Consider the following 23,153-nt stretch of genomic DNA (forward strand, 5'->3'; position numbering starts at 1 on the left):
AGAAATAGTTTTGGAGAGCCTCTGAAAATAGAGTTGTATTAAGTAGATAATTAGCTTATTTATAGCAACCATTTCCTCAATAAGCTCCTTCTACCCCTTTCTAAATTCTAAATTTCCTAACTAACCCTTTACAAGCACCAAGAATTCTATAGTTTTACAAGTCCTTCCCTACTGACTTTACTTTATAAAAATTCATCTGAAGCAATTGTTCTCTAAGGGTAAGGTGGGACCTGGTAAATACCACAGAAGCAACAATGCAATAGTAAGGCACAATATAATATATAAAATTACAATAATAGCAAACGTCTAAATGTCATACCATCAGACTCAAAGAAGAGTTAAGGATATACATTTCTTGGGCTCTTAAATCTTTTTATTCTTCTTCTTTTAAGAAATTATTGGTTAGATCTTCTCCATAAAAGTCACAAGAAATATCCTGAATCTCCAGTGTTGTCCTCAATTGGCTCTACAATTTTCAAGAGGTAACTTGGGCACAAACACAGTTCTTACTTCTTCAGTTTGTGGGGGGTCAGCAACCAATCAAAGAGTAGGGGCTCTTCTTCACCATAAACAAGAAGTAATTGGATTTCTGGTATTCTCAGAAATCTGTCTTCAGAATAACCTTGAACTTTGAGGTCCTTACTTGGGGTATTGCCTTTTAATATTTAATTAAATATCTCTCTCTCTCTCTCTCTCTCACACACACACACACACACACACACACACACACACACACACACACAGGAATTTTCTTTTCTTAAGCCTAGAAAAAAAAGATTTCCTATTGAAATGCTTCTTTGAAATCTTTCCTTATGATAGATTTATCTTTTCTTAAGTGTGCTGATCAATGATTTGGCTTCTGACAATTTGAATACAAGCTGCTTAATTTTATTAACATCTGCTACACAATAATCTTAATATAAGAAGTGGAGCTCTTGGCTATAAGAAATGTACTTGGCTCTCTGCTCTCTTCTCACAAAGCATAGTCCCGAGTGAGTTCATTCACTCTCATATACTGATGACTACCAGATCAGCATCTCTCTTCCCTGATCTCTCACTCTGGCATTCCAGCCCACTTGGCTATTTCTACTAACATCCACATCATCAGAAATGAAACTGAAGCCTTTCCGGCGGTGATGACCTCCCCACAACAATATGCCTCTCGCTAAGGATTCCTCCATCCTTCTCCAGAAGAGAAGAGGAAACACAAGAAGAAGCGCCTGGTGCAGAGCCCCAATTCCTACTTCATGCATGTAAAATGGCCAGGATGCTATAAATCACCACCGTCTTTAGCCATGCACAAACGGTAGTTTTGTGTGTTGGTTGCTCCACTGTACTCTGTCAGCCAACAGGAGGAAAAGCAAGGCTTACAGAAGGATGCTCCTTCAGAAGGAAGCAGCACTATTAAAAGCACCTCAAATCAATATGAGTGGGAAACCATTCCAATAAACACATGTTGGATACAAACAAACAAACAAATAAACAAAAACTGAACTTGGCTTCCAAACCAGCTTATCTTTCAAACTATCCCTTTCTGCAAATAGTACAGGCAATCTCCTAATACCCCAAAGGAAAAAGGTGGAAGAAATTTTTGACTCAAACCAACCCTTTATCAAATCTATTAGAAAGCCTTGCTGCTTCTTTTTACAGAATGTTGCCACATATTTCCTCTTCCTCTTGACTCTAGCCAATTCAGTACTAGTATAGGGATTTACTGCCTTATGTCTATACAACCTCAGATTCTCAGCTCCTTACTGCGTCTGAGTCTTCCTACACACTGCTACCAGAATAATCTAGATTGAATATTCTCTTAGCTCTCTTCCAGGTCTAAAATTTTCTATGAAATTAATTTTCCAGCCCTGCTTTTCTCAAGCAGCTTTCTTGTATACTTAGTAACTTCAAATGGTTCACTTCTATCTAACTCATAACTCTTCAGACTGGTTCTCAGCGTAATTCACAATCAGATCCCAAACTACCTACCCTGTTTTCCCAAATACTCTTTAACAGGCAACAAAGATTCCAAGTCAATCTCCTCACTTCTTGTGATTCAGGATTCCTTCATGACTCCAAGCCTTTGAAAGCATTGTATTCACATTCACAATGTTCTTTCTCCCTTCAAAGTCTTACCCAATCAGAAAAGCCTAGCTTCTTTCCCATGTCCTTTGGTCAGCTTGGCCATAACCATAACTCTGTTGCTTCTAAATTCCCTTTAAAACCTTTGCCCTTATATCAAGACTATTAATTAACCCCTGGCTAGTGTTTCTCAGTGGTTGGAGCATCCCCTTGTGCACCAAAGGGCAGTGGGCTCAATTCCCAGTCAAGGGCACATACCTGGGTTGTAGGTTCAATCCTGGAGCCAGGGATCGTGCAGGAGGCAACCAATTAATGTGTCTGTCTCACTTCAATTCTTTCTCCCCCACCTTTACTTCCTTCCACTCTCTCTAAAAACCAACTGAAAAATATCCTTGGGTGAGGATTAACAAAAACAAAAACAACAAAAACAGGATATGAATTTGAAGATCACAGTCTTATTTTTTGCTCCTGTATAACCAGAACCTACAACAGTGCCTGATACATAATAGGTAAACCTCCATTCATAAATATGTGTTCATTGGTAATAACTGACATTTACTGAGCATTTACTATATGCCTATAGGCACTGTTTTAACTTCTTTAACTCTTAGTGAACCATTAAATGACAATTAACTGTCTCTTATTGTTTCACAAATGGCAGTTATATCTTCTCGAATAATTAAGATGCCTTTTCAAAGCAAGTAATGTATCTAGTATGTCTATCGTAATCTCAATAGCGCTGAACACATAGGAAGCTTTCAAATATATAGTGGGTACAGTACAAGAGAAGGGCCACTGAATTACAATGTCTTTGGTATGCTATGACTGGTTCTGAAATCTGGGGCAAATTTCTGAAGTCCAGTTTACATGTCTCAGTGTCCTTATCTGAAAAGCCAAAGACTAAATTACCAGACCTGGAAGCACCCTCCCTACTCTAAAATTCTACGTCTGATTTTTTTTCATATTACCACGTTTCTGGGGTTCTGATGAGTATTAAAAAGAATAACTACCTTATGGGTTCTAAAAATGCAAATTCAGGACTTTTTTTGTGTAGAAAATAATTCTAAGAATGATTCATACTCTCAGGCTTCCATCCTCTAATGCTCCACAGGATTAAAAAAAAAAAATCTACCACAAAGGCATGACCCAAAAATTCCACATTTCTCCACATCTTTGGTATGAAGCAACAGAGGGGAACTGCTCAAAGGACATCTTTAGCCACAAAGTACAGCCTCACTCTGAAGGAGAAGAGCTTCCCACCACAAAACTGAACACTAGCTGTGCTGGAGGAAAGGTGTTTAAAAGAAGGAAAAAAAAAATCAACAAATTCCCTGGATCTCCAGACTCCTTATTCAGAACAATGAGCTCACTGGTGGAAATGGAACACATTCTGGGGCCTGCTCTGCCTTGGAAAAAGCATTTAATTTCTCTGGACTTCTTAAGGCACCTACCTGAAAAGGAAGACAGTGGGGAAACTCATTTACATGTGAAAAATGCACAAATGCATACATTTAAAAATGGAAAAAATATACTTAAAAGTTATAACACCACTCACTAAGAAGAATTACACCCACTTTGTTCATACTAACTCTACAGCAAATTAATGATGACAGCAAAATCTCTGTGGACAAAAAAAGGGATTGTGGCCTCTGCCTCAAGGAATGAAGAAAGTCACACATTATCTTTAAGAAGCATGAAGAAGGATTAAAATAAGCAGAAATTAATTACTCTGCAGTCCAGTGCCCTTTCAGACATCCTGGTAGTTCTCTGCCTCCAAGCTGAGCAGCCCTCAGGGTTCCAGAGAAGATTGCCAAATTCTGGTCCAGATATTTGGTTTATGAGGAAGATAACTAGACCCCGGCTCTCATTCTATAGCTTACTAATAATCCCAGTAGTCAGATTAGGTTCACAATTCAGCCTATCTGTAAATTATTATAAATCCAAATATTATAAAGTTATGGCTTTAAATCTTGAGACTCGATTCATCTTGTATAGTTCATGCCCTAGAACCCTGTATCCCAGAGCAGTCTTGCAGTGAGAAACCTTCAGGTGATAGGAAGAAAACAAATTAAACATGTCAAACACATCTGTAATCCAGCATGAAAGTTCTCTGAGTATACCTAGAAATGTATGAGCATGTAGATAACACTAGTTTTAAACCACACTCTCTAAAAAACAAATTAAATTTGACGAATGCTTATATAACAACCAGTTTATGAGAATTTTATTTATTTTCAATTAACCTACCTCTACTTCAAGGTCAAACCACACTACAAGCCTCCTATGTTAATAACAGAGAAATACAGTTTAAACCAATAGTTAGAGAATTATTTTCTGTAAAGGGCCATTTTAAAAATATTTTTGCCTTTGTAGGCCACCTGACCTTATAGCACAATTCATAGAAAAATGAGTTGTGGATATGACATGAAATATTTAACCATTTAAAAACATAAAAAGCATTTTTACCTTGGGGCCCTACAAAAGCAGGTGGCAGTCTAGATTTGGCAGCTGGCTTAGGCAGAGTTTAAGACCAGAGGCCTTGGAAACAAAAGGGAAGGAAGGAAGGTATTTGCCAAGAACTTCGTTCTTTTCCTAACCCTACCTCCATCCCCCTTTCTTTAAAGAAGGCTATTTAGAACAAAATAAAATGAATAGAGAGAGTCTCCATACACTTTATTTTCCACTTTCCCTGCTTTTTCTCATCTCAAGAAAGGATACAAAATGCAGTAACCAGAATCATTAGAATTAACATAAATAAAACAATGATTCATTGAAGAAAGGAAGTAGCTTGCTAAGAAAATTTTAGATATCTCCAATTATTTTTACATATGATTTTCATACTACCTTGTTACTAATAAATATATCTTATCTTCCTGTTCTAAAAGGTAGAGGGAATACAACCTGGACTACTGCCAATCTCTAATTCAGCTTGCAGAAAGTAAAAGATGATCTAACTACCATCACCTTTTCTCCGTAATGCTTTCCTCAGAATAAATATATCCAATTTTTAAAAAATTAAATTTTATTATAATAATCTTCCATTTTTCCCTTAACTTGCATATGAACATAATCTACCCTTATATTTTCTGTAACATATTGCAATTTAGAATCCCAAAAATGTAAGTGAATTTTAGGCATCCAGACAAAGGATACATTCAATCATCCAAAAATGCTAGATATCTTTTTGAGTATTAAAATTAAGCCTTTTGATCACTCCTTCCTAAAACGCAAAATGCTAACGAAGAGCAGTGTATAAAGAATAGGCTTTTGGCTAGACTGCAGCCAAACTGGTTTTCAACAGGGTTGATTTTTGCTCATAGGACATTCAACAATGTCTGGGGACATTTTTGGTTGCTACACCTGAGGGAAAGGAGAGAAAAAGGTGTTTCTGGCATATTTTGAGTAGAGACCAGGGATGCTGCTACAACACATAGGACAGCCCCCCACACCAAAATGTTACAATAGCAATGATGATGTAAGGCAGCCAAAGATAAAATTTGTACAATTTTAAGCTGAAGTGCTTCAAGGTTGATATTTTCTTTAGAAAACAGCATGTTAAAGTTAAAAATTTAATGTAAAATATTTACTGGGTTGGTGTGGCTCAGTGGTTGAACGTAAGCCCGTGCACTGAAGAGTCACAGGTTTGATTCCAGGTCAAGGGCAGGTTTGCTCCCTACACCAGTTGGGGCAGATGCAGGAAGCAACCAATGTGTCTCTCTCTACCTATCTCCACTTCCCTCTCTCCCTCCTTCTCTCTCTCTCTCTCTCTCTCTCTCTCTCTCTCTCTCTCTCTCTCTCTCAAAACAATGGAAAAAATATCCTCAGGTGAGGAGTAACAAAATAAAAAAACTATTTAATGGATAACTACTATATGCTTGTTGGCATAAAAGTACTAATAACATTAAAGCATCTCACAGAAAAAAACTATGTTATGACCTCAAGAAACTGAGTTCATTTAAAGCAAAGGATTTACTTCCTCCTATCATAAGGCAAATTTAGCAATACTCAAACACTAGGTTTGAACTCAATTTCAATACAATTAACCCTCACACTTATTTGATCCTAAGCATGATTTCAAACTTAAAATTAGCAGCATGGCTTGCAATCTGTTACTGAAAGAGAAACCCCTTTTAACTAAAATAGTCTGCTTCCTCTTGACAACTATGAAAAAAAGCAAAATTCACTCTTTTAGAGTTCCTCCTCCCCTCCTTAGTTCTACATGTACTGGAAAAGCAGATACTACTATGAACTTGACCACCAAGACAGGCGGGGTCAAAATGCAATGATTTTATGATCCAGCAACCAAAGATCATGTACAGCTGCTGAATATCCTCCCATTTTCTTAAAGATCTCTATGGAAGGGAGGGAACAACAAGCAAAAACAGACTGTTGGACTAAAAAAAAAGCTAATAATTAAACAGGGGATCAGAAGCAGCTACTGAACTACTCCTTCTAGGAAAATCTCAATACTTATGCCATCTGTCAAAAAAGGCCAAAGTTTTAACAGCCATCACAAAAAGCAATAGCTGACTCAAAGTGAAAACAACAAATAAAATTGGTAATTTTAGTCAATGTTTTTTCCACAACCCAGAAATCCCTTAATGCTAATGAATAACAGAAAATCCCCTGCAAAACAGGATTGCAACATCCCCAAATAAACGGACTTGTTTAGGCCCTGACAGCAGTGCTGATCTGGGAACAACACATGCAATTCAATTTATGAAATAAACTGAAACCTTCAGACCAGATGCAGTCACGAGTGTTTGTCCCCAGGGTGTACAGGAAGTTAGCTGAGTGTTAGTGAAACGTGCTGTGCTGGGCAGGAGTCCCGCAAGATTGTTGGACATAGGAGGGGGTAGAGGACACCAGCCTCGCCAGAGGCTTTCAAGTTCTTGCATTCCTCCTAAAAGTCTGGTTGCCACCACTGTCAAAGTTTCACCCCTTCCCAAAAGTCACAGATCTCAAACATTATACCCCCAAAAATGAAACAAGCTCCCATATACATGCCTGCCCAAATACGAGCAACAAGCAGTTTAGACAGAGTGCACTGGAGTGTGAAGAAGCAGGGAAGATCATGTTTTTCTATGTACCATTAAAGATTCACAAATTTCTTAAAGCAAGATAAAACAACTGGAGAATGGAGGTAAAATTTTATTAAACATCATCTATGTTGGACTCTAAAAAGTACTAGAGATGTAAAGCGTTTAAGCTTATTTTTATATGTGTATTATACTAACAATAAAAGTTAAAAAACCAAAAGGCATAACAGTCCCCACTTTCCAGTTTCTTTCAATTGAATACTTATGTAAAGACATTCTCACTTTATAAATGTTATCTGGGTATAATAATAAAGTCTGAAACTTCATATTAGTATTTCCCATCAGTCCCAAAAGTTAATATTAATCCCTATGGTCCTATGATATACTTGTTATTTATTTATTTATTTTTTTAAAATATATTTTATTGATTTTTTACAGAGAGGAAGAGAGAGGGATAGAGAGTTAGAAACATCGATGAGAGAGAAACATCGATCAGCTGCCTCCTGCACACCCCCTACTGGGGATGTGCCCGCAACCAAGGACATGCCCTTGACCGGAATCGAACCTGGGACCCTTGAGTCCGCAGGCCGACGCTCTATCCACTGAGCCAAACCGGTTTTGGCATACTTGTTATTTAAAGATTCATCATTTGTTATACAAAACCTGGCTCATTAATTTAATTCTCCAGATCCAAACAACAGACATATTATACATACAGTTGATCCTAAGTAACTTGAGAAATATGCTTGTAAGAAGTGATAAAGCATTTCAGAAAGACCTTGACAATGTTTCTCCTTTCTAGCTGCTGGAATTCTTACATTACCTCAAAACATCATCTTCGGGGCATTAGGCCCTTGCCAGTCTTTCATTCAGAGTTGAATTTTTATTAATTTTTCTAGCTGAGATTTATTAACCCTGAAATATATATATATATATATATATATATATATATGCTAAAAAGATAGACCACCTGTTGCCTCCAGGCCTCAAAGAAATTCCTCCCAGGAGAACAGGGGGAAAGCCTTCCAAAGACTATCTTAGAGGCAGGCAGCTGCTCTAGGGTGGAAGAAACTAAAGCACCCTGAGTTGGGCCCACTTTTGCCCCAGAGTCTGGCCAAGTGGTGGGAAACACAGAGTTGTGGGAGGAAGGAAGGAGTGAAAGCCAGAGTAACAGCAAAATAGATTGCTCTTAGTCTAGGATGGTTTTAAAACATTTCTTGTAAAATGGACTATATACCTTCCTGAAGGTTCCATATTAACTGAAAGAAACTAAAATGGACAAATCAGAGGAGTTCAATCCCTTCCTAGATAAATCATTCCACTTGAATCAATGACATATAGTGACTGCCTACCTTGGCTCTAATATAACTAAGGAATTCTGTAGCCAACCACAATTATGATACACGGCAACCTAAGTTTTGCTGTTTGGTGTTCTCATCAAATTAAGGTTTACATGACAGTAGTAGTAAAAAAAAAAAAAAAATGAGTAAATAAAAAATCAAGTCAAATGCTGGATGCTGGGCTACATAATGATTTTCATTACAATGTTTAGCTCTGAAGAGAGCTAGAAGACATTCTGGGGGAGGTATAAATCTTAAGCATTAAGTGTTTCAGTAAAAGGAGCATATTCATTAGGGCTTCATAATAAAACTTATATTTAAAAAATAACAGTCATAAGCTAAGGAGAAACATGTTCTCTGGCTTCCCCATCAGGTCTTTCACAAGTAGGCTGGGGCCTAATAGTAGGTAAAGGATTACCAAGAGGCAGTACAGCTAGCAGCTGACAGCATAGACCCCCAAAGGCCACCTATTCAAATCTCAGCTTTTAGCTGTGTGACTTTGGACAAGTTCATCTCCCTGTGCCTCAGTTTCCTTACCTACTAGGTGATGGTTGTGGAAATAGAGTTTATCATGGAAGACTGATATCAGACATGAGTTAGGCTTACAGCAGGTTCATACTGTCCACCTGCTTGGGGATTTAGTGGCTCTCCAAAACTAAATCAGCAAAGAGTGCCTTCTTCCTGCACAGAAATTCAGTACTGAAAACCTGAGAAGCATACCCTTAAATACAAAAAGCTCCACCTACCAAACCCTCTCCTCTTGCACAGAAAACAGAAAACACACAGGGCCTTCTCTTCTAGCAGCCAGTCACTTTCCATGAAATGCGTTACACTCTAAGCAGAAATTCAGCCCCTTGACAAGGACTAGGGCTGTATATTAAAATATTGGATCAACTTTGCCTGAGATGTCCCAGTAACTGAATGAGTCATTCACTTCTTCAGCAACAGTAAAATGTCAAGGTTGTCAACTGCAGCCCCAGATGTTTGCATAAATCATTTCCAAGTGATCATCAAACTAAACCCCAAATACCTTATTCAAGATAACACTTTAAGTTAAATATATCAGTTTTTATGATTTTTCCTGTAATGAAGAAAATTTTGAAAATAATGTTACTGAGGATAGGGGCGGGGAGGAATTACAGTAAAATGCGCCCCAAAATTATTAAACAGAATATTAAACAAGGCCTAAAATTCCTCCTTTTGCTCTTGCTTCACAGGGTGTATCCTTTTTAAAACTTTTTTCCAATCTTAACAAGCATTAAACAAACTCTAAACTCAAGATTTAAAGATATCCCATGTTATATATCTCACTACATTTTTCCCTGTCAGACTACTGTACTTAGAAGAAACAGAAGCTTTAAAATTTTTTGATACATCTGTTTATAACAAGATTTTCACTACCTCACACCTGCAAAATACTTTGAGTGTTCTAAACCGATGGTAGCATCCACATGGAGGTCTCGTTTCACTTCTATAATAATTCAGGTAAAGTCAGTTTATTTTATTTCAAATAAAGTCAAGCCTTTTGCCCTAACATATCAAGAGAACAAATGACAAGGAGATTCTTTGGTCCTTTAAATTGTTTCTCTCACACACACACACACACACACACACACACACACACACACACAATCAACTTGCTCTTCCACGTTTCTCTATCCCTAAGTAGTTGTCAGATCAGTTTGTCAGGGTTTTGAGTTTCTCAGGTTCATTCATTACAGGGGATACTACACAATACCCAGTTCAACTAAAACTTCCTTAGTGTACTGGTCATTGGCAATTAACTAGAAATGAAAATGCACGCGACGCGGCATCCTTCCAAATAGAACTGCCTGTCTCCGTTTGCTTATTCTTAGCAACTTTAAATCAGAGACTGAAGAAGGGTCGTTTTCCCCACGCGTTTGACAATTCGACCACCGGGCACAGGGCCGAGCGCCCCACAGCTTCCGGCCGGAGTATAACACGCGCTTCCCCACTAGGCTCTCCCACGTCTGCTCCACACCAAGCCGATGTCACAACCGAAGGATGACGACACTTTAAAAATCAACCCTGCAGATTCACATCTAAGAGGACTGCAACACCAAATCAACTTTTGTTTATGTCTAGAGTGGGGTAAAAACGCCTCGCAGATGGGGTCTGGTGGATCCATTTCCGCGACTGGATGCGCGCTCGGGGCCTGTGCAGCTTAACCCTGCGCGGGCCGAGGGGCTGCCCCAAAGCGGGAGGACGGCGCTGCGCCAGCGAGGGAGCGCCTCACGCCGCGCCCGTTCTCCAGCCGGCAGGTGCCCGAGGCCAGCCCCGCAGGCCCGCGTGCGAGTCCAGGAACCGGGCCACTTCCCCGGAGCGCGATCCCGCCCGGGCACGCCGCCCGGCACTTTGTTAACTCGGCGCGGCCGGGGCAGAGCAGGCTCTCCGCCATCCCCAACGCGGCAAAGACGGGCTGGAGGAGTCTTCCTCCAGTTCGGGCTCGCCCAGCCCCGGAGGGGCGGCAGGGGGCGGGAGGGGTCCTCCGGGAGAGGGAGAGGGCCAGGAGCAGCGGGTAACTTACGCCCCCCTCTCCTGCCTACCATCTGGAAGTCAGCACCCCCGGTGCTTACCTGGGGGAAGGAGCCCTCGCGGCGCTGGCCCTTGGGGTAGTCTAAGTGACCCCGGTCCAGCATCAGGTAGAGCGAGAATATCACCACACAGAAGATCGCGCTGCCGAACACGGTGAACTGGCGGCTTAACTTCATTTTCCCCCGACGGACTCGGGGCCAGGACACCGTCTTCACCCGAAGGAGCCGGACTGTGGGCTCTAGGGAGCGGCCGCCGGAGGTCCCCCACTTCCCAGCGGTGCTCTCCTCGCTTTCTATTTGCGGATGCGGGTCCCCGACCACGCTCCGCACCTTCTCTCCGGCGCCACCACGCGCCCTCGGCCTTTGCCCCGGCCCACCGCCCTCCCTGGGCGTCGCTCCCCACGCGGGACCCGCCTACAGTCCGTCAAGGGCCCGGAAAAAAACTTAATCGCGAGCTCGGTGCCGGCACCCGGCAGGCCGAGCGGGGCCGGCGTTGGAGAGGTCGCTGCTCGGACTTCCTGCCTCCGCCGCCCGACCGAGTCGGCAGGAAAAGTTTTCTCCACAAAGGGCAGGCGTGTCCTCCTCACCCAGAAGGTGTGGGTTCGGCAGCTCCGGGGCCGATGGCGCGGAGCTGGGACCCACGAGCCGAGGGGGTAAAGACTCGGGTCGGGAGGAGCCTGGCCCCACAACTTAGCGCCGGGACAACCGGTCCCGCCTCCGCGGCACCGCCCCCGCCGCCCTAAACGGAGCCCCTTCCTGCTGCAGCTGCCGCCGCAGCTGAGGTCGGGTCGGGAAGCGACCGGGGTGAGAGGACGCACGAATCGGGCAGGAGTTGCCCCCCCACACCAACGGGCGCCCACCCGCCTGCCTATCCCGCCCCCCGCCGCCCCTTCCTCTCCGCTCCCCAACTAGGGCTGCGATGAGAGGGCGTAGGGGGCGGGCGGCGGCGGCGGTGGCGCGCGGAGGAGGAAAAGGAGAGCAAGGATGGGACTATCCCTGGAGAGAAGCCCGCTCCAGCTGCAGCCGCAAGTCCCCTCCTTCCTTCCCGCTCCGCAAACGTGGAGATGGCGGCAGCAGCGGCGAAAGGAAGCGCTGGTTCTCCAGCGCCACTCGGCGTTCCTAACCGCCCGCCACTAGCAGGAGGAGACGACGGCGGCGGCGCGGCTGCCGCTGGGTCAATAGGCGCCCGCTGCCCGAGAGCTGGAGCGACGGCCGGCCCCGCCCCTCACCGACGCGCCGGGATGAGGAGGCGGGGCCACCAGCGCCCAATCACAGCGCGCCTCCCGCCGGCCCCGCCCCGCGTCTGCCGCCCGGCGCCCAGGCGGTGGGGACACCTCAGGCAGCTCTCGTCCCCGGGAGGCAGCTCTGCTGGGGTTCCAGCCCTCGGAGGCTTTCAGGTGCCCGCCGCCCACCTTCCGCAGGGGCTGAAATTCCTCCCCGGCCCCCTTTCGCTGTTCAGGCTTCCCGTCCTTGAGGACCCGGTCTTGGCGTGCCTGGGACGGGAACTCTGGAGCTGTAGGAAGAGAAGAGAAATGAGTTTTAAATTTTGTTCAGACTCATCGTTTCTGCCGTTGCTTTTGGTGGGGCTTCCTGGTGAAACCTGAGGGAGAGCAGGCTGCCCAAGCACGCTCCAGGCAGGTGTGGACCTCTGGCCACAGAATCTGTGAGGGGAACCTGGGAAGTGACGCCTAGGCCAGTTAGTTATTGCCTTCCACTCCAAATTCACCCTCTTTTGACTGTGCTGTGAAAAGGCATCTGGGCCTTTTAAAGTAAGTTTCCCTTTGCCAGCCAGGGCCGACGCTGTGTCAGTAGAGGGTGCTGAAGAGACATGACAGGAAAGAAATGGGGGGAGGGGGATGTCACCTGGGTTTGGGGTATTGGTAGGCAAACTCTTGCAGCATACCCGACTTTCTCTTATGCCAAGACAGCAGTTTTCTCCCACGTCCCCAACTCTAGTGTTTTCCGAGTGTCTAAAGCGAGACTCCACAACCACCGGTGGCCACAAAAGCCAAACTCGTGAGACCGGTGCTGGTGAACAAGGAAAGCGATTTTACTCGGGTGTCGGCTACCTGAGAAGATGTCAAGGTCATATCTCAAAGGCCATCCTGACATCTCAGTGCAGATAGGGGTTTTTATGAGGAGGGAAAGGGAAAACAGAACAGAGATCAAGGGGAGGGGGTTGAGAAGTTCTCTCTGTGGAGACCAGCACAGTCCGTTCTGATAAGGGCCTTGACACTGGTCACGTGATGCTCTGGTGTGCATCCTCCTGGCTTTTGTAATCCTGGTGTTACCATTGAAGGTCAGAATCCTAGAGCTGGGATGACTGAAGGTCGGAGTCTGTATCTCCTGAAGTTAGTTCCTAGGATTCCTGTACAAACAGAAATTCTGTTTATCTATAAGCTACATATTAGTCAGAATCAGCATTTACAGAAACAAGGTCAAAAGAATGGTGGGTTATAATTTCCCACTGTTATAACACTGCCCCATGAAGAGCTTTCCTGGCATACTAGAGACAAAGCTTTGAAGCAAGTTCCAGAGGGCAGATTTTCAACAAGTTCTGCGGGTGTGACACCTTAGTGAGTTCTCTGCCATTCAGTGAACCAGGCTGTTCCCTTTCCAATCAAGGCTGGCTCTTAGCCTGGGAGGGCCTGGGGGAGTTCTTCTTTGGGAACTCTCTCTCTCAGCTCAAAGATTAGTTTAAGGTTGTTAGCTCCTTGTAGCTGTTATTTCTATATTTTCTATGGTTCTCTTTTCACTAGTGAATCCTTCATTACTCTAACCCCCTGTTAAAGTTAATAATTATTTGTATTAAGCTTTTTATTTTTATTACGCTTTACCTGTAGCCACTAGCTTGCTTGGTTGATTGAAGGAAACTTGGACTCAATGTTGACCAGGAGTTTGTGAGGTTGAGATACAAGAGCTTCCTGATATAATGTGGAACAGGGAATCCAAAGGCTTTGGGAAATGTTATACTGGACTTATCATATTCAAACTGCATATCCATTGCCCATCTGTTCCATGCAAAGGGCTATAAGAGGGCTATAAGACATTCCCTTCACTGAAGAATGAGAAATTAGTTAGGGAAAGATATGCACCTTTGAAATTTATGTGATGTTCCCCTCTGTATGCCATATATGACTATAGATGATGCAATTACGGAGATGGGCTCCTTAATTTCAATGGGAATGACAGGATCCAGAATAGTGACAGTACATTGCAGACAAGGAAATACACAGATTTTTTAAGGTTTACTAGACACTGGCTCTGAATTGATGCTCATTCCTGGGGATGCTCCCAATTGGTTCTGTTAGTTCAGTTGATTCACATAGCCACTGTGTGGTTATTTTCGCAGTTCTAGAACTGACAATATCCCAACATTAACTTTCTTGCCCATGGGTTGAGGTCCATTACAGTACAAAGAGCTAAGTGGAAGCTCCTGGACCTTTCACTTCCTTGCAAGATAGTAAACCAGAAGCAATTAATACCTCCATAAAAGACTTACCAGCTTGGCCAGTGCAGAAGTCATATAGATCTTAGAGGTGACTGTGGACTATTATAAACTTAATCAGGAGGTAATTCCAATTGCAGCTGCTGTTTCAAATGCAGTATTTTTATTGGAACACAGCACCTGGCTATTGTTATATAGCTATTGACTTGGCTAATGGTATCTTCTTCATACTTATTTATAAAAACCACAAGAACCTGTTGGATTTTACCTAATATGGTCAACAGTGTACCTTCAGAGTATTTCCTCAGTGGTATAATTAGTTCTCCTTAATATCATCTACAAAGATGTTAATTGTCTTGACATTCCGAAAAATACTACATCAGTTCATTTTGGTTGTTCATAATGACAACATTGTGCTGATTGAATCTGATGAGCAGGAAATAGCAAGGATTTTGGATGCCTTGGTAAGATATATTTGAACTAGAAGGCAGAAGATAGTAACCATGAATATGATGTGACAACTGTTAAGTGGTCCTGGCAAAGCCCATACCTCAGGAATGGAATAAGTTCAAGATGGTACACACAATATAAGGAAATAGCCACTGAAAGAGGAATGCAAGCAAATGGTGTGGTTTAGAAATGATGAGAATGGGTAAGAAGAGTGAAGTGATTGCCACACATTGGTCAAAAAAATCATGTGGCTATGCTAGGGAAGCAACAACCCAGATCATAGAAAAGGAACACCCTACACCCAGGGAAGTCAGGAGTTGGGGGAAGAATCATTTTCTCCTTTTTGCTCTTACCTTTAGGTCACTTGGCCTGACCTGGCATCTCAGAATGCTTTAGTAGCTATGAATCCCCATTCTTAACTTAGATCCTAGGTCTTTAGGACTTGGGTCCTTACTCCTTAGAAACTAAATACTGTTGACCTTACAAGTGGATGACCTTCACCCAAGATGACAGCAATTTTAATTTTCTGGACATTAATATGACCCCCTAGCCTAATATTATTGTCAGTTCCTGTGTCTCTCTCTACCATCTAAGGAAAATACTTTTCTTAGATCATAGCTACTCTCTGAATTTAATTGATTTCTGTGTCTATCACTCCCTTCTGACCCTACTAACAAAAACGTAACAACTGTTCCTTTGAACACTGAAGAATCAAACATTGAACCCCATGTCAGCAAAATGCTGTTGCTGAAGTCACTACAAATCTATTAGCATAATACAGTTCACCTGGGGCCATTGTACTATAATGGCAAGGCTAGTTGGCTCTGATAGGCAGATTGTTTCTTCCAAAGCACTCCAGCCTGCTGTGCAGAAATTATTTAGTTCCTATCAAGGAGTTTGTCCATCACAAGGGACACAAAACTGACTCACTCCTTGTTGTAATAAATGATACCTAATACTCCTAATATAGTTTATGCCCCCAATAGGGTACTACTTGTTATGTGGACATCAGGCCTATACTTGTCTGACAAACAAAACAGTCTAAACTCTCTGATGCAAGTAATCATAGTCACATTGCACCAGGCTTACTGCTGGCCAGTCAGGGTAGAATATATTTAAATGCCAACGCCTGTTGCTGCACTCATATTAATGAATCAGGGAAGATGGAGCAATCTATTTCCTACCTTAGAAAGAAAGTAGTGTGGCTCTCTAAGGTCAACGCAGCAGCACCTGAGACATACTTAGCTGGCTTGGTTCTGGATGGGGAGCCTTTTTTCCTTCAAGTTGGCCTGATCATCTTGCCAGGAGTCATAGTCATAGTCACTCTCATTTGATGTGGCTTAAGACAAACAGAAAAGACTTGATACAAGCCCCTATAATTAATCAGTACAATTAATAAGATAATCTAATAGGTAACTTGAACTCCAGAAAATAGTTGTTACTTGGATATATGGAAGGTCGAGGGGTAGAGTTACCGAGAGACAGCTCTGCCACCACATAACTATACATGTCTTAACATAGGACAGCCAGACAAATCTGACCAGAGTTGGAATGCCCCGCAATTCCTCCTTGACCAAGGAGAGAGAAGCTTCTTGTGAGGGGCTTTATTGCAGAAGACTGCCATAATATTTATTCTCATCCATCTCCTTAGTATCAGTTGAGCACAGGACTTTCCATCTTACTCCACCCCCCTTCAAATACAGCTACAAGCTTTTATGTAAATCTAGAAATTATCTGGCTTTAGTTTAGATGACTTCTCAGTAGAAGATTAACCCATTACTCGTGACTCTATCATGGGGTCCCTCCAGTTAGGTCATCTTATGGGGCTAGAGATGTGGGGAAGTGACACCATGCTGATATTTTTGCTGTATAAGTAATAATTGTCTGAATCTAGTTGAGCCTGTTACAATCCTACTTGCTGAATCTCTGCAACTGTGGCAAACCAACATAGCAACTCAGTAGTGATCCCTGTGGCTGTGTTAGCAACCACAGTGCTGCTTAGAGGCTACTCGACCACTTGTTAGTTCGAAAGGATAAGATTATCCTAATATGAAGGGTGAATAAATCCATTCTAATTTAGAGGGAAATAATCATGCCAAAAAAAATAGGAGTGAGAAGAAGTGAAACTTTGACATATTAGGGTAACCAAAAGCTGCAGGAATGGAGTAAGGAGTGAGAGAGATTGAAGACACAAGAAAAAGAAAAGTTAAGTGAAAGATCAAGGTGGTAGAGAAGATAGAGTGATGGGACCAATAGCTCTGATGGAGAGAGTCACTGTGGAAAGGAAGAAGACCTCCTTCCCCTCTTCTGTCTCGAAGAAATCAACCTTCTCTCCATCCTTTCCAGTTCCCATTATCATCTGGCTTATCTTTACCAGGTCTGCTGACTAATCTTGTCCTACTGTCACCACTTTCCAATATTCCATGTTTGTGACATTTTAAAAATGTCTATCACATGTTCTTGCCTAAAATCCATTAGTAGTTTCCCAGCACCCTCAGGTTTGATTTTAATCACATTATTATGGACCCTAAGTTTCCTTACGTTTTGACCTATGTCTTTTTATGCAGTCTTTGTTTCCTACCATTCTTTCAAACATAATCTTCACTCTAGTTATGCTGAATAAGTTGCTTTCTCTCTAATGAGCCAAGCAGATAGGGTCTCTGTGTATGATTGTATAGACTGAACTTTGAATATCTTCTCAAGGTCAATTTGTATAGTTATTAGAACTATTTTCTAGAATATGGCAGTAAAGTGCCTTATTTTAATGAAATGAATATTATATGACAATTTTGTGGCATATGGAAGTAAATTACTTTGAAGGAAGGGCCAATTTTATAAAAACTTGAACAAAGGTGCACCTCTGACCCATGGTATAATTATTTATGTTTGGAATGTGCTCCAGCTGCCTTGTCCACCAGCAAATTACTTCTCATTCCACACAATGAAGCTCAAACATTATATCTCTTCAAATATTACCAGGTATTTGTTATAACTACTTATCTCATAGTCTGGAAATATTTGTGTTATCACACTTTTCAGTTGCCTAGTGTTGTGTTTTCAGTATTCATCTTTATTCATTTTATCCATGAGGTGTTCCAGTTCAGAAGGAGATTTCTTACTTATTACCTCACAGTAAATAAGAACTGTGTGCTTGCCCTCTTCCTCTCCTTTCCAGAGTGATTCTCTCCACCAGAGCTATTAATCCCTATCACTGTATCTTCCCCAGGCCTCACCTCTGAGGCAATGTGAAATTTATTACATGAGTGGCCAGATAACTCTATAGACAAGAGACAAGGGAGAATGATTTTTCTATGCTTATACAGGTGAAGGAGACAGCTGTCTATGGCTTGAGAGTCCAAGAAAAGTGGATGTGAGGATGATCCAGGAAGGCCTCATTCACCAGCATGTAAGAGCAATGGTCACACAAGGAGTGCTCAGGGCTGTGGAAATATCATATTGTGTCCTTTTCCCTACCCACATAAATACATGGAGGTTTATTAGAATAAGCACTCACTTTAATCTTGAACAGGAAAAGAGCCTGGGGTGAGGTTTCTGGAAGACATGAGGTCTAGCTCCATGCTTTTAGTGTTGGGAGGATCTATATAAGAGCATCAGGTTATATTTGGTAACAACTGAAAAGTTGGAAAGGGGTATGGACAAAGTTCTAAGAACTTTACAAAATTTTATAATTATGATTGGATAAAACTATAAAAGATGGAAAGTGCAATCATTTTCCCCCCTCTACCTATTGGAAAAAGTGGTCTACCAAGGGTCCTGAATATTTCTACAAATTTCTCTGGGTATGCTAAGAATGCCAGGCCCTAAATACTCATGTTCTTTCTGAGGGTTGCATTTGCAATGAGGAACCTTGAGAAACCAAGTAATACCTTCTCCCAAACAAAGAGCAGGCTTGGTTAACAAACACTATAAAAGCAGTAAGTTCCCCAAATTTAGTATTTCTTGTCTATGACAGAAATGCACTGTATATGCAGCACCCACCTGGACTTCTTTTCTTAGAATCAATGGGATTTGGGGGATATGGGAAACTAGTATCACATCATGCTTATGCTGCTTTTACATGCTTCATTGTCTCTAATCCAGGCATCTTATGTATTCTGCTTGCATCTATGAAACAGTAATAGGCCCCAGACTATTCACAGATCCTGAAACTACTCACCTACCTAAGAGAATCTTGACATTGCCGTGCACAGGATGAGTCAAGTAACATAAGAAACTGCTAAGAAGGTAAGAGAAAGAGAGCTGAAGGAAGCACGCCTTTTCTTTATGGTTCTTACTACTTGAATTTGATTTATTATGTCTGTTTCTCCCAATAGAATGCAAGCTCCTGGAAGTCAGGGGCCTTTTGACTCACTGCTGTCTCTTAATGAGTAAAGTAGTGTCTAGCAATGCTGAGGCTTAATAAATATTTGTTGAATGAATTAATGACTATCTGCGCCTTGAACCACCAGGTGTGGTGAAATGGTAGTACTTAGAATGGGTTACACTGGCTCATAATAGAAGTCTGCTCTTGAGCTGCATTTAAAGCTACTCCTCTTTTTTATTTATTTATTTATTTATTTATTTATTTATTTATTTATTTATTTGAAGTATTACAAATAGTAGTACATATGTCTCCTTTTCTCCCCCCATTGACCTCCCCGGCCTCCCCTACCCCCCAGTACATGCCCTCACCTGCCCCCTCCCAGTGTCTTGTATCCATTGGTTATGCTTATATGCATGCGTACAAGTCCTTCGGTTGATCTCTTACAGCCCCCCCCCCCCCCACAACCTCCCCTGCCTTCCCGCTGTAGTTTGACAGTCTGTTCAATGCTTCTTTGCCTCTGTATCTATTTTTGTCCCCATTTCTTTCCTTTAAAAAGTCTTGCCTCTGCAGACTAGAAATAAACATATAATAACAAAAAATGTTTAAAGCTACTCCTCTTGTCTTTGTGAATCAGCACTAAATATTTTATTCCTATAAGGTTGTTGTTTTTTTATATAAGTCCTTTAAAGAAAATTTTCGCAAAAAATTATTTTACTAATCATTTCAGTCACTAAAGGAAGTACAATATGGGTATAGAAAGAAATGAACACTATAGAGTGACTAGTCTATTCTAGGTGCTTTACTTGTGTTGCCTCAATTAATTCTCACAACTCTATAAGATCAGTATATTAATGTAAGGAAATTTAGGTGCATAAAGGTTAAACAACTTGCTTTAGTGTGCTGCGCCGGCAAAGCCAAGGGTTCAGCAAGCCTGAGGGGGATGGGCAAAGAATGAAGAAAAGATAAAGAGAATAAGCTGGGTCTAGGTGGATCTTCTGTGCCTGGCTGAGGCCACAGAATAGACCCAAACTGCAAGCTGAGCCTTTATTTTATAGTCAGAGGTAAACAATGTAATCTACAATGTTCTTGTACGTTTCACTTGTTTTGGCAGCACTTGCTGCATCTCCCACAGCCCATTAAGCAACCCAGGAAAGACCTAGGGAGCATCACAAGATCAAGCTTAATTATGCTAAGAGGGCTGTGCCCTCTAAGCTGGGACTTGTTTTTGGCTTTGCCAACAGGTCAGTCTGAGGCTTAATCCTACAAGGGCTCCCTATACTTTAGTATACATAGCTATTAAATGGTATAGCTTGTTTTTTCTGGCTTCAAAACTCCTTCTCTCCTTGCTACAACATTCTAGAGTTATAGTATTTTATTCCTGTGTTACAGTGAATAAATTTTTCAAAATAACATTTAGGATGTGTAAGAGTCATATTTCAATGTAAACAAACAGAAACAATTCTAGGTATTTTAAGTATGAAAGTGTTAAATAGAAGGTACTTATAAAAATCCATGTCAGGATTGAAGAAGTGAGTTACAATCTGACCCTCCAAGAATCAATGATTCCAGTACAGTACAGAGTTGATGTATTAGTAGAACTATTACTACTGAGGACTACTGGAACATGGGATTCAATAATTTAACCTCATGATAGAAGGTGGAATCAAAAAGCTACTGCTGTCACAACTGCTACAACTGCTTACTGTTTTCCAGGAACCATGGAACACATGCAGAAAAATATTCAGATGACCTTTATTATAAAAGAAATACAGCCAAAAGTGGTCAAGAGGTCAACTTCTATTATGTTTTCTAAATCTTGCATGAGTATATCTAATTGACAAACCTAATACAAGTCCATAGCTCTAGGTGCAAGGATGTCTAGGAAATGTTTTAACCCTTTGCACTCGCTTGCTTTTTTTCTCGATTCCTTTATTCTAATGCTAACCATGTCAAGTCACACTCAACATCCGAGTGCAAAAGGTTGAGCTTCTATTCTCTGCATTATGAAGCCGCCATAAGAGGAGGGTGTAATGGACATTGAGTAAGACAACCTGCAATACTTACCAGGAACAGTATAATACTTATACAGAGTATTGTAAATATAATATATACAGAGTATATACAGAAGGTTATAAAATGTTCAAAACTGACATTAAAATCTCTGTGGCTATAATTTATTCCAGGAAAAAACATGCTCTACGCACATGATAATTAAAGCCGATAATATATCTAAATGTGTCTCTATCAGAAACAGGAAAGTCAGTTGTAATATAGTATCATTACTTTCATTTTTCTATAGCCCTTTGTTTGCTGACATGATTATTGACATGATTTTTTTTGGGGGGGAAAGGATGCATATTTCCATCAGGCCCCAGAACTTTCTCTGGATTCTCTTTGGCTCTGATTTTTCGTATGTTAATCAAAAAGAAGGACTTAACAATTTAGTAATCTAAAGCTTCAAAGACACTTAACACATCCAGACATTTTGCATGGAGGCCCCAAAGAGGCAAAAAGATTTACCCAAGGTCTCATGGAAACTGGACTAAAACCCAGGTTTTCTGACTCCCTGTCCAAAACTTTTTCTTTTCTTTTAATTTTTTAACTCTTATAGTAATTTATTTGAACTAAATTGACAACATACTGGGGAGCAAGATCTCAAATGCTCGTTCCCCCAAAGCTTTTTCATCACCATAAAACCAAGCCTTAGATTGCATGCCTCCTAATACAGTGATATCATGTGCACATGTGTGTGCATGTGTGCGTGTGATTCCACTTCTATCAAATTCAATAACAGACAAAACTAAGATACATTTTTAGGGAAGCATGCTTACATTTGAATTAATGTGTGGTTAGAGATAGATGCCAAGAGCTGTTACTGGGAAAAAGCAAATGGAACTTCTTAACTGATGGCAATGACTTAGGAAACACATTTTTGAAGGACTTAAGCTTTCTTTTATGAAGAAATATTAAAAAAAAAAACAATGTGATATATATGACTTTTTTCTTTAATTGCACTAGTTTTAGTACTTACTGTGTGACAGAGCTAGGCTAAGTACTTTCCATGGATAATTTCCTTTAACTCTCACAAGAACACTCTAATAGAGGCACTTTTATTATTGATACTTTATAGATGAGGAAACTGAGGCCCAACCTTTACCAACTTGCCCAAATCTATAGTTGGGTAGCAGAGCTCGTATTTGATCCATCTGGCTCCAATTTCAGGAGCTTAACCACTCTGCTCTGCTAGTCACCAGAAACTTAGTAAGTAAATTGTGCTCCCCTCTTTTTATTATTATTTTACAGTCATAAAAGTTATGTTATATATCTATATTAATAAGTCAATATAGTTATATTAATAAGAACAAACAGGATTCAAAATGATACACATATAATTGTGATTACAGCTATGTTAAAATACATATGCATAGGTAGACTAGAAGATAAAACACAGTAAGTTAGGATGATGAAAATATGGGTACTTATTTTCCCACTTCTATTTTTCAAATTTATTTTAAAGTGGCCGTATTAAATTTACAATGAGAAAATGTGCTCTAAAATAAACTTCCCATTTCCCTAAAACATAAAATTGCATTTCCACACTCTTCTTTCCTACAGCTTTGTATAATCTTTAGAAATCTATCCTGCTCAATGAGTGACTTCATTACTAAATTGATGGCACTGGATCATTCTAGCTATGCAAATCACAAACCCACAGCCAGCTGAGGGAAAGGCAGATAAAAGATTACATTAAAAATTAAAGCAACATGTGGAGATGTGGAGATAATGTGCTTACAATTATTTCTACATATTTAATATTTATGCAATTGCAGAGCCAGTCATGACAAATCTTAAATCTTGAATCATATTATTTTGCCCTCTGATATTTTTGACCTTGAACTGAGACTGCCAAATAACACATAAATA

The 23,153-nt window shown here is 41.1% G+C and overlaps 1 protein-coding gene, 1 long non-coding RNA gene and 1 pseudogene across 2 annotated transcripts in view; 2 read left to right on the forward strand and 1 right to left on the reverse strand.

Annotated features, from left to right (window-relative positions):
* The window catches only part of MAN2A1 (mannosidase alpha class 2A member 1), a 155,701-nt gene extending 143,819 nt beyond the window's left edge, over positions 1–11,882 (reverse strand). Inside the window, exon 1 of the mRNA XM_054715013.1 lies at positions 11,050–11,882. Coding sequence (XP_054570988.1) covers positions 11,050–11,184 — 135 coding nt within the window. The 5' untranslated portion in view covers positions 11,185–11,882. The remainder of the gene's footprint in view (positions 1–11,049) is intronic.
* LOC103288770 (40S ribosomal protein S27-like) lies at positions 1,156–1,408 on the forward strand (annotated as a pseudogene).
* The window catches only part of LOC114232596 (uncharacterized), a 121,734-nt gene continuing 110,392 nt past the window's right edge, over positions 11,812–23,153 (forward strand). Inside the window, exons 1-3 of the long non-coding RNA XR_008555839.1 lie at positions 11,812–12,776; positions 18,229–18,311; positions 19,007–19,150. This is a non-coding gene — a long non-coding RNA (uncharacterized LOC114232596). The remainder of the gene's footprint in view (positions 12,777–18,228; positions 18,312–19,006; positions 19,151–23,153) is intronic.

This window comes from Eptesicus fuscus, chromosome 4, assembly GCF_027574615.1.
Source record: "Eptesicus fuscus isolate TK198812 chromosome 4, DD_ASM_mEF_20220401, whole genome shotgun sequence".
Lineage (NCBI taxonomy): Eukaryota > Metazoa > Chordata > Mammalia > Chiroptera > Vespertilionidae > Eptesicus > Eptesicus fuscus.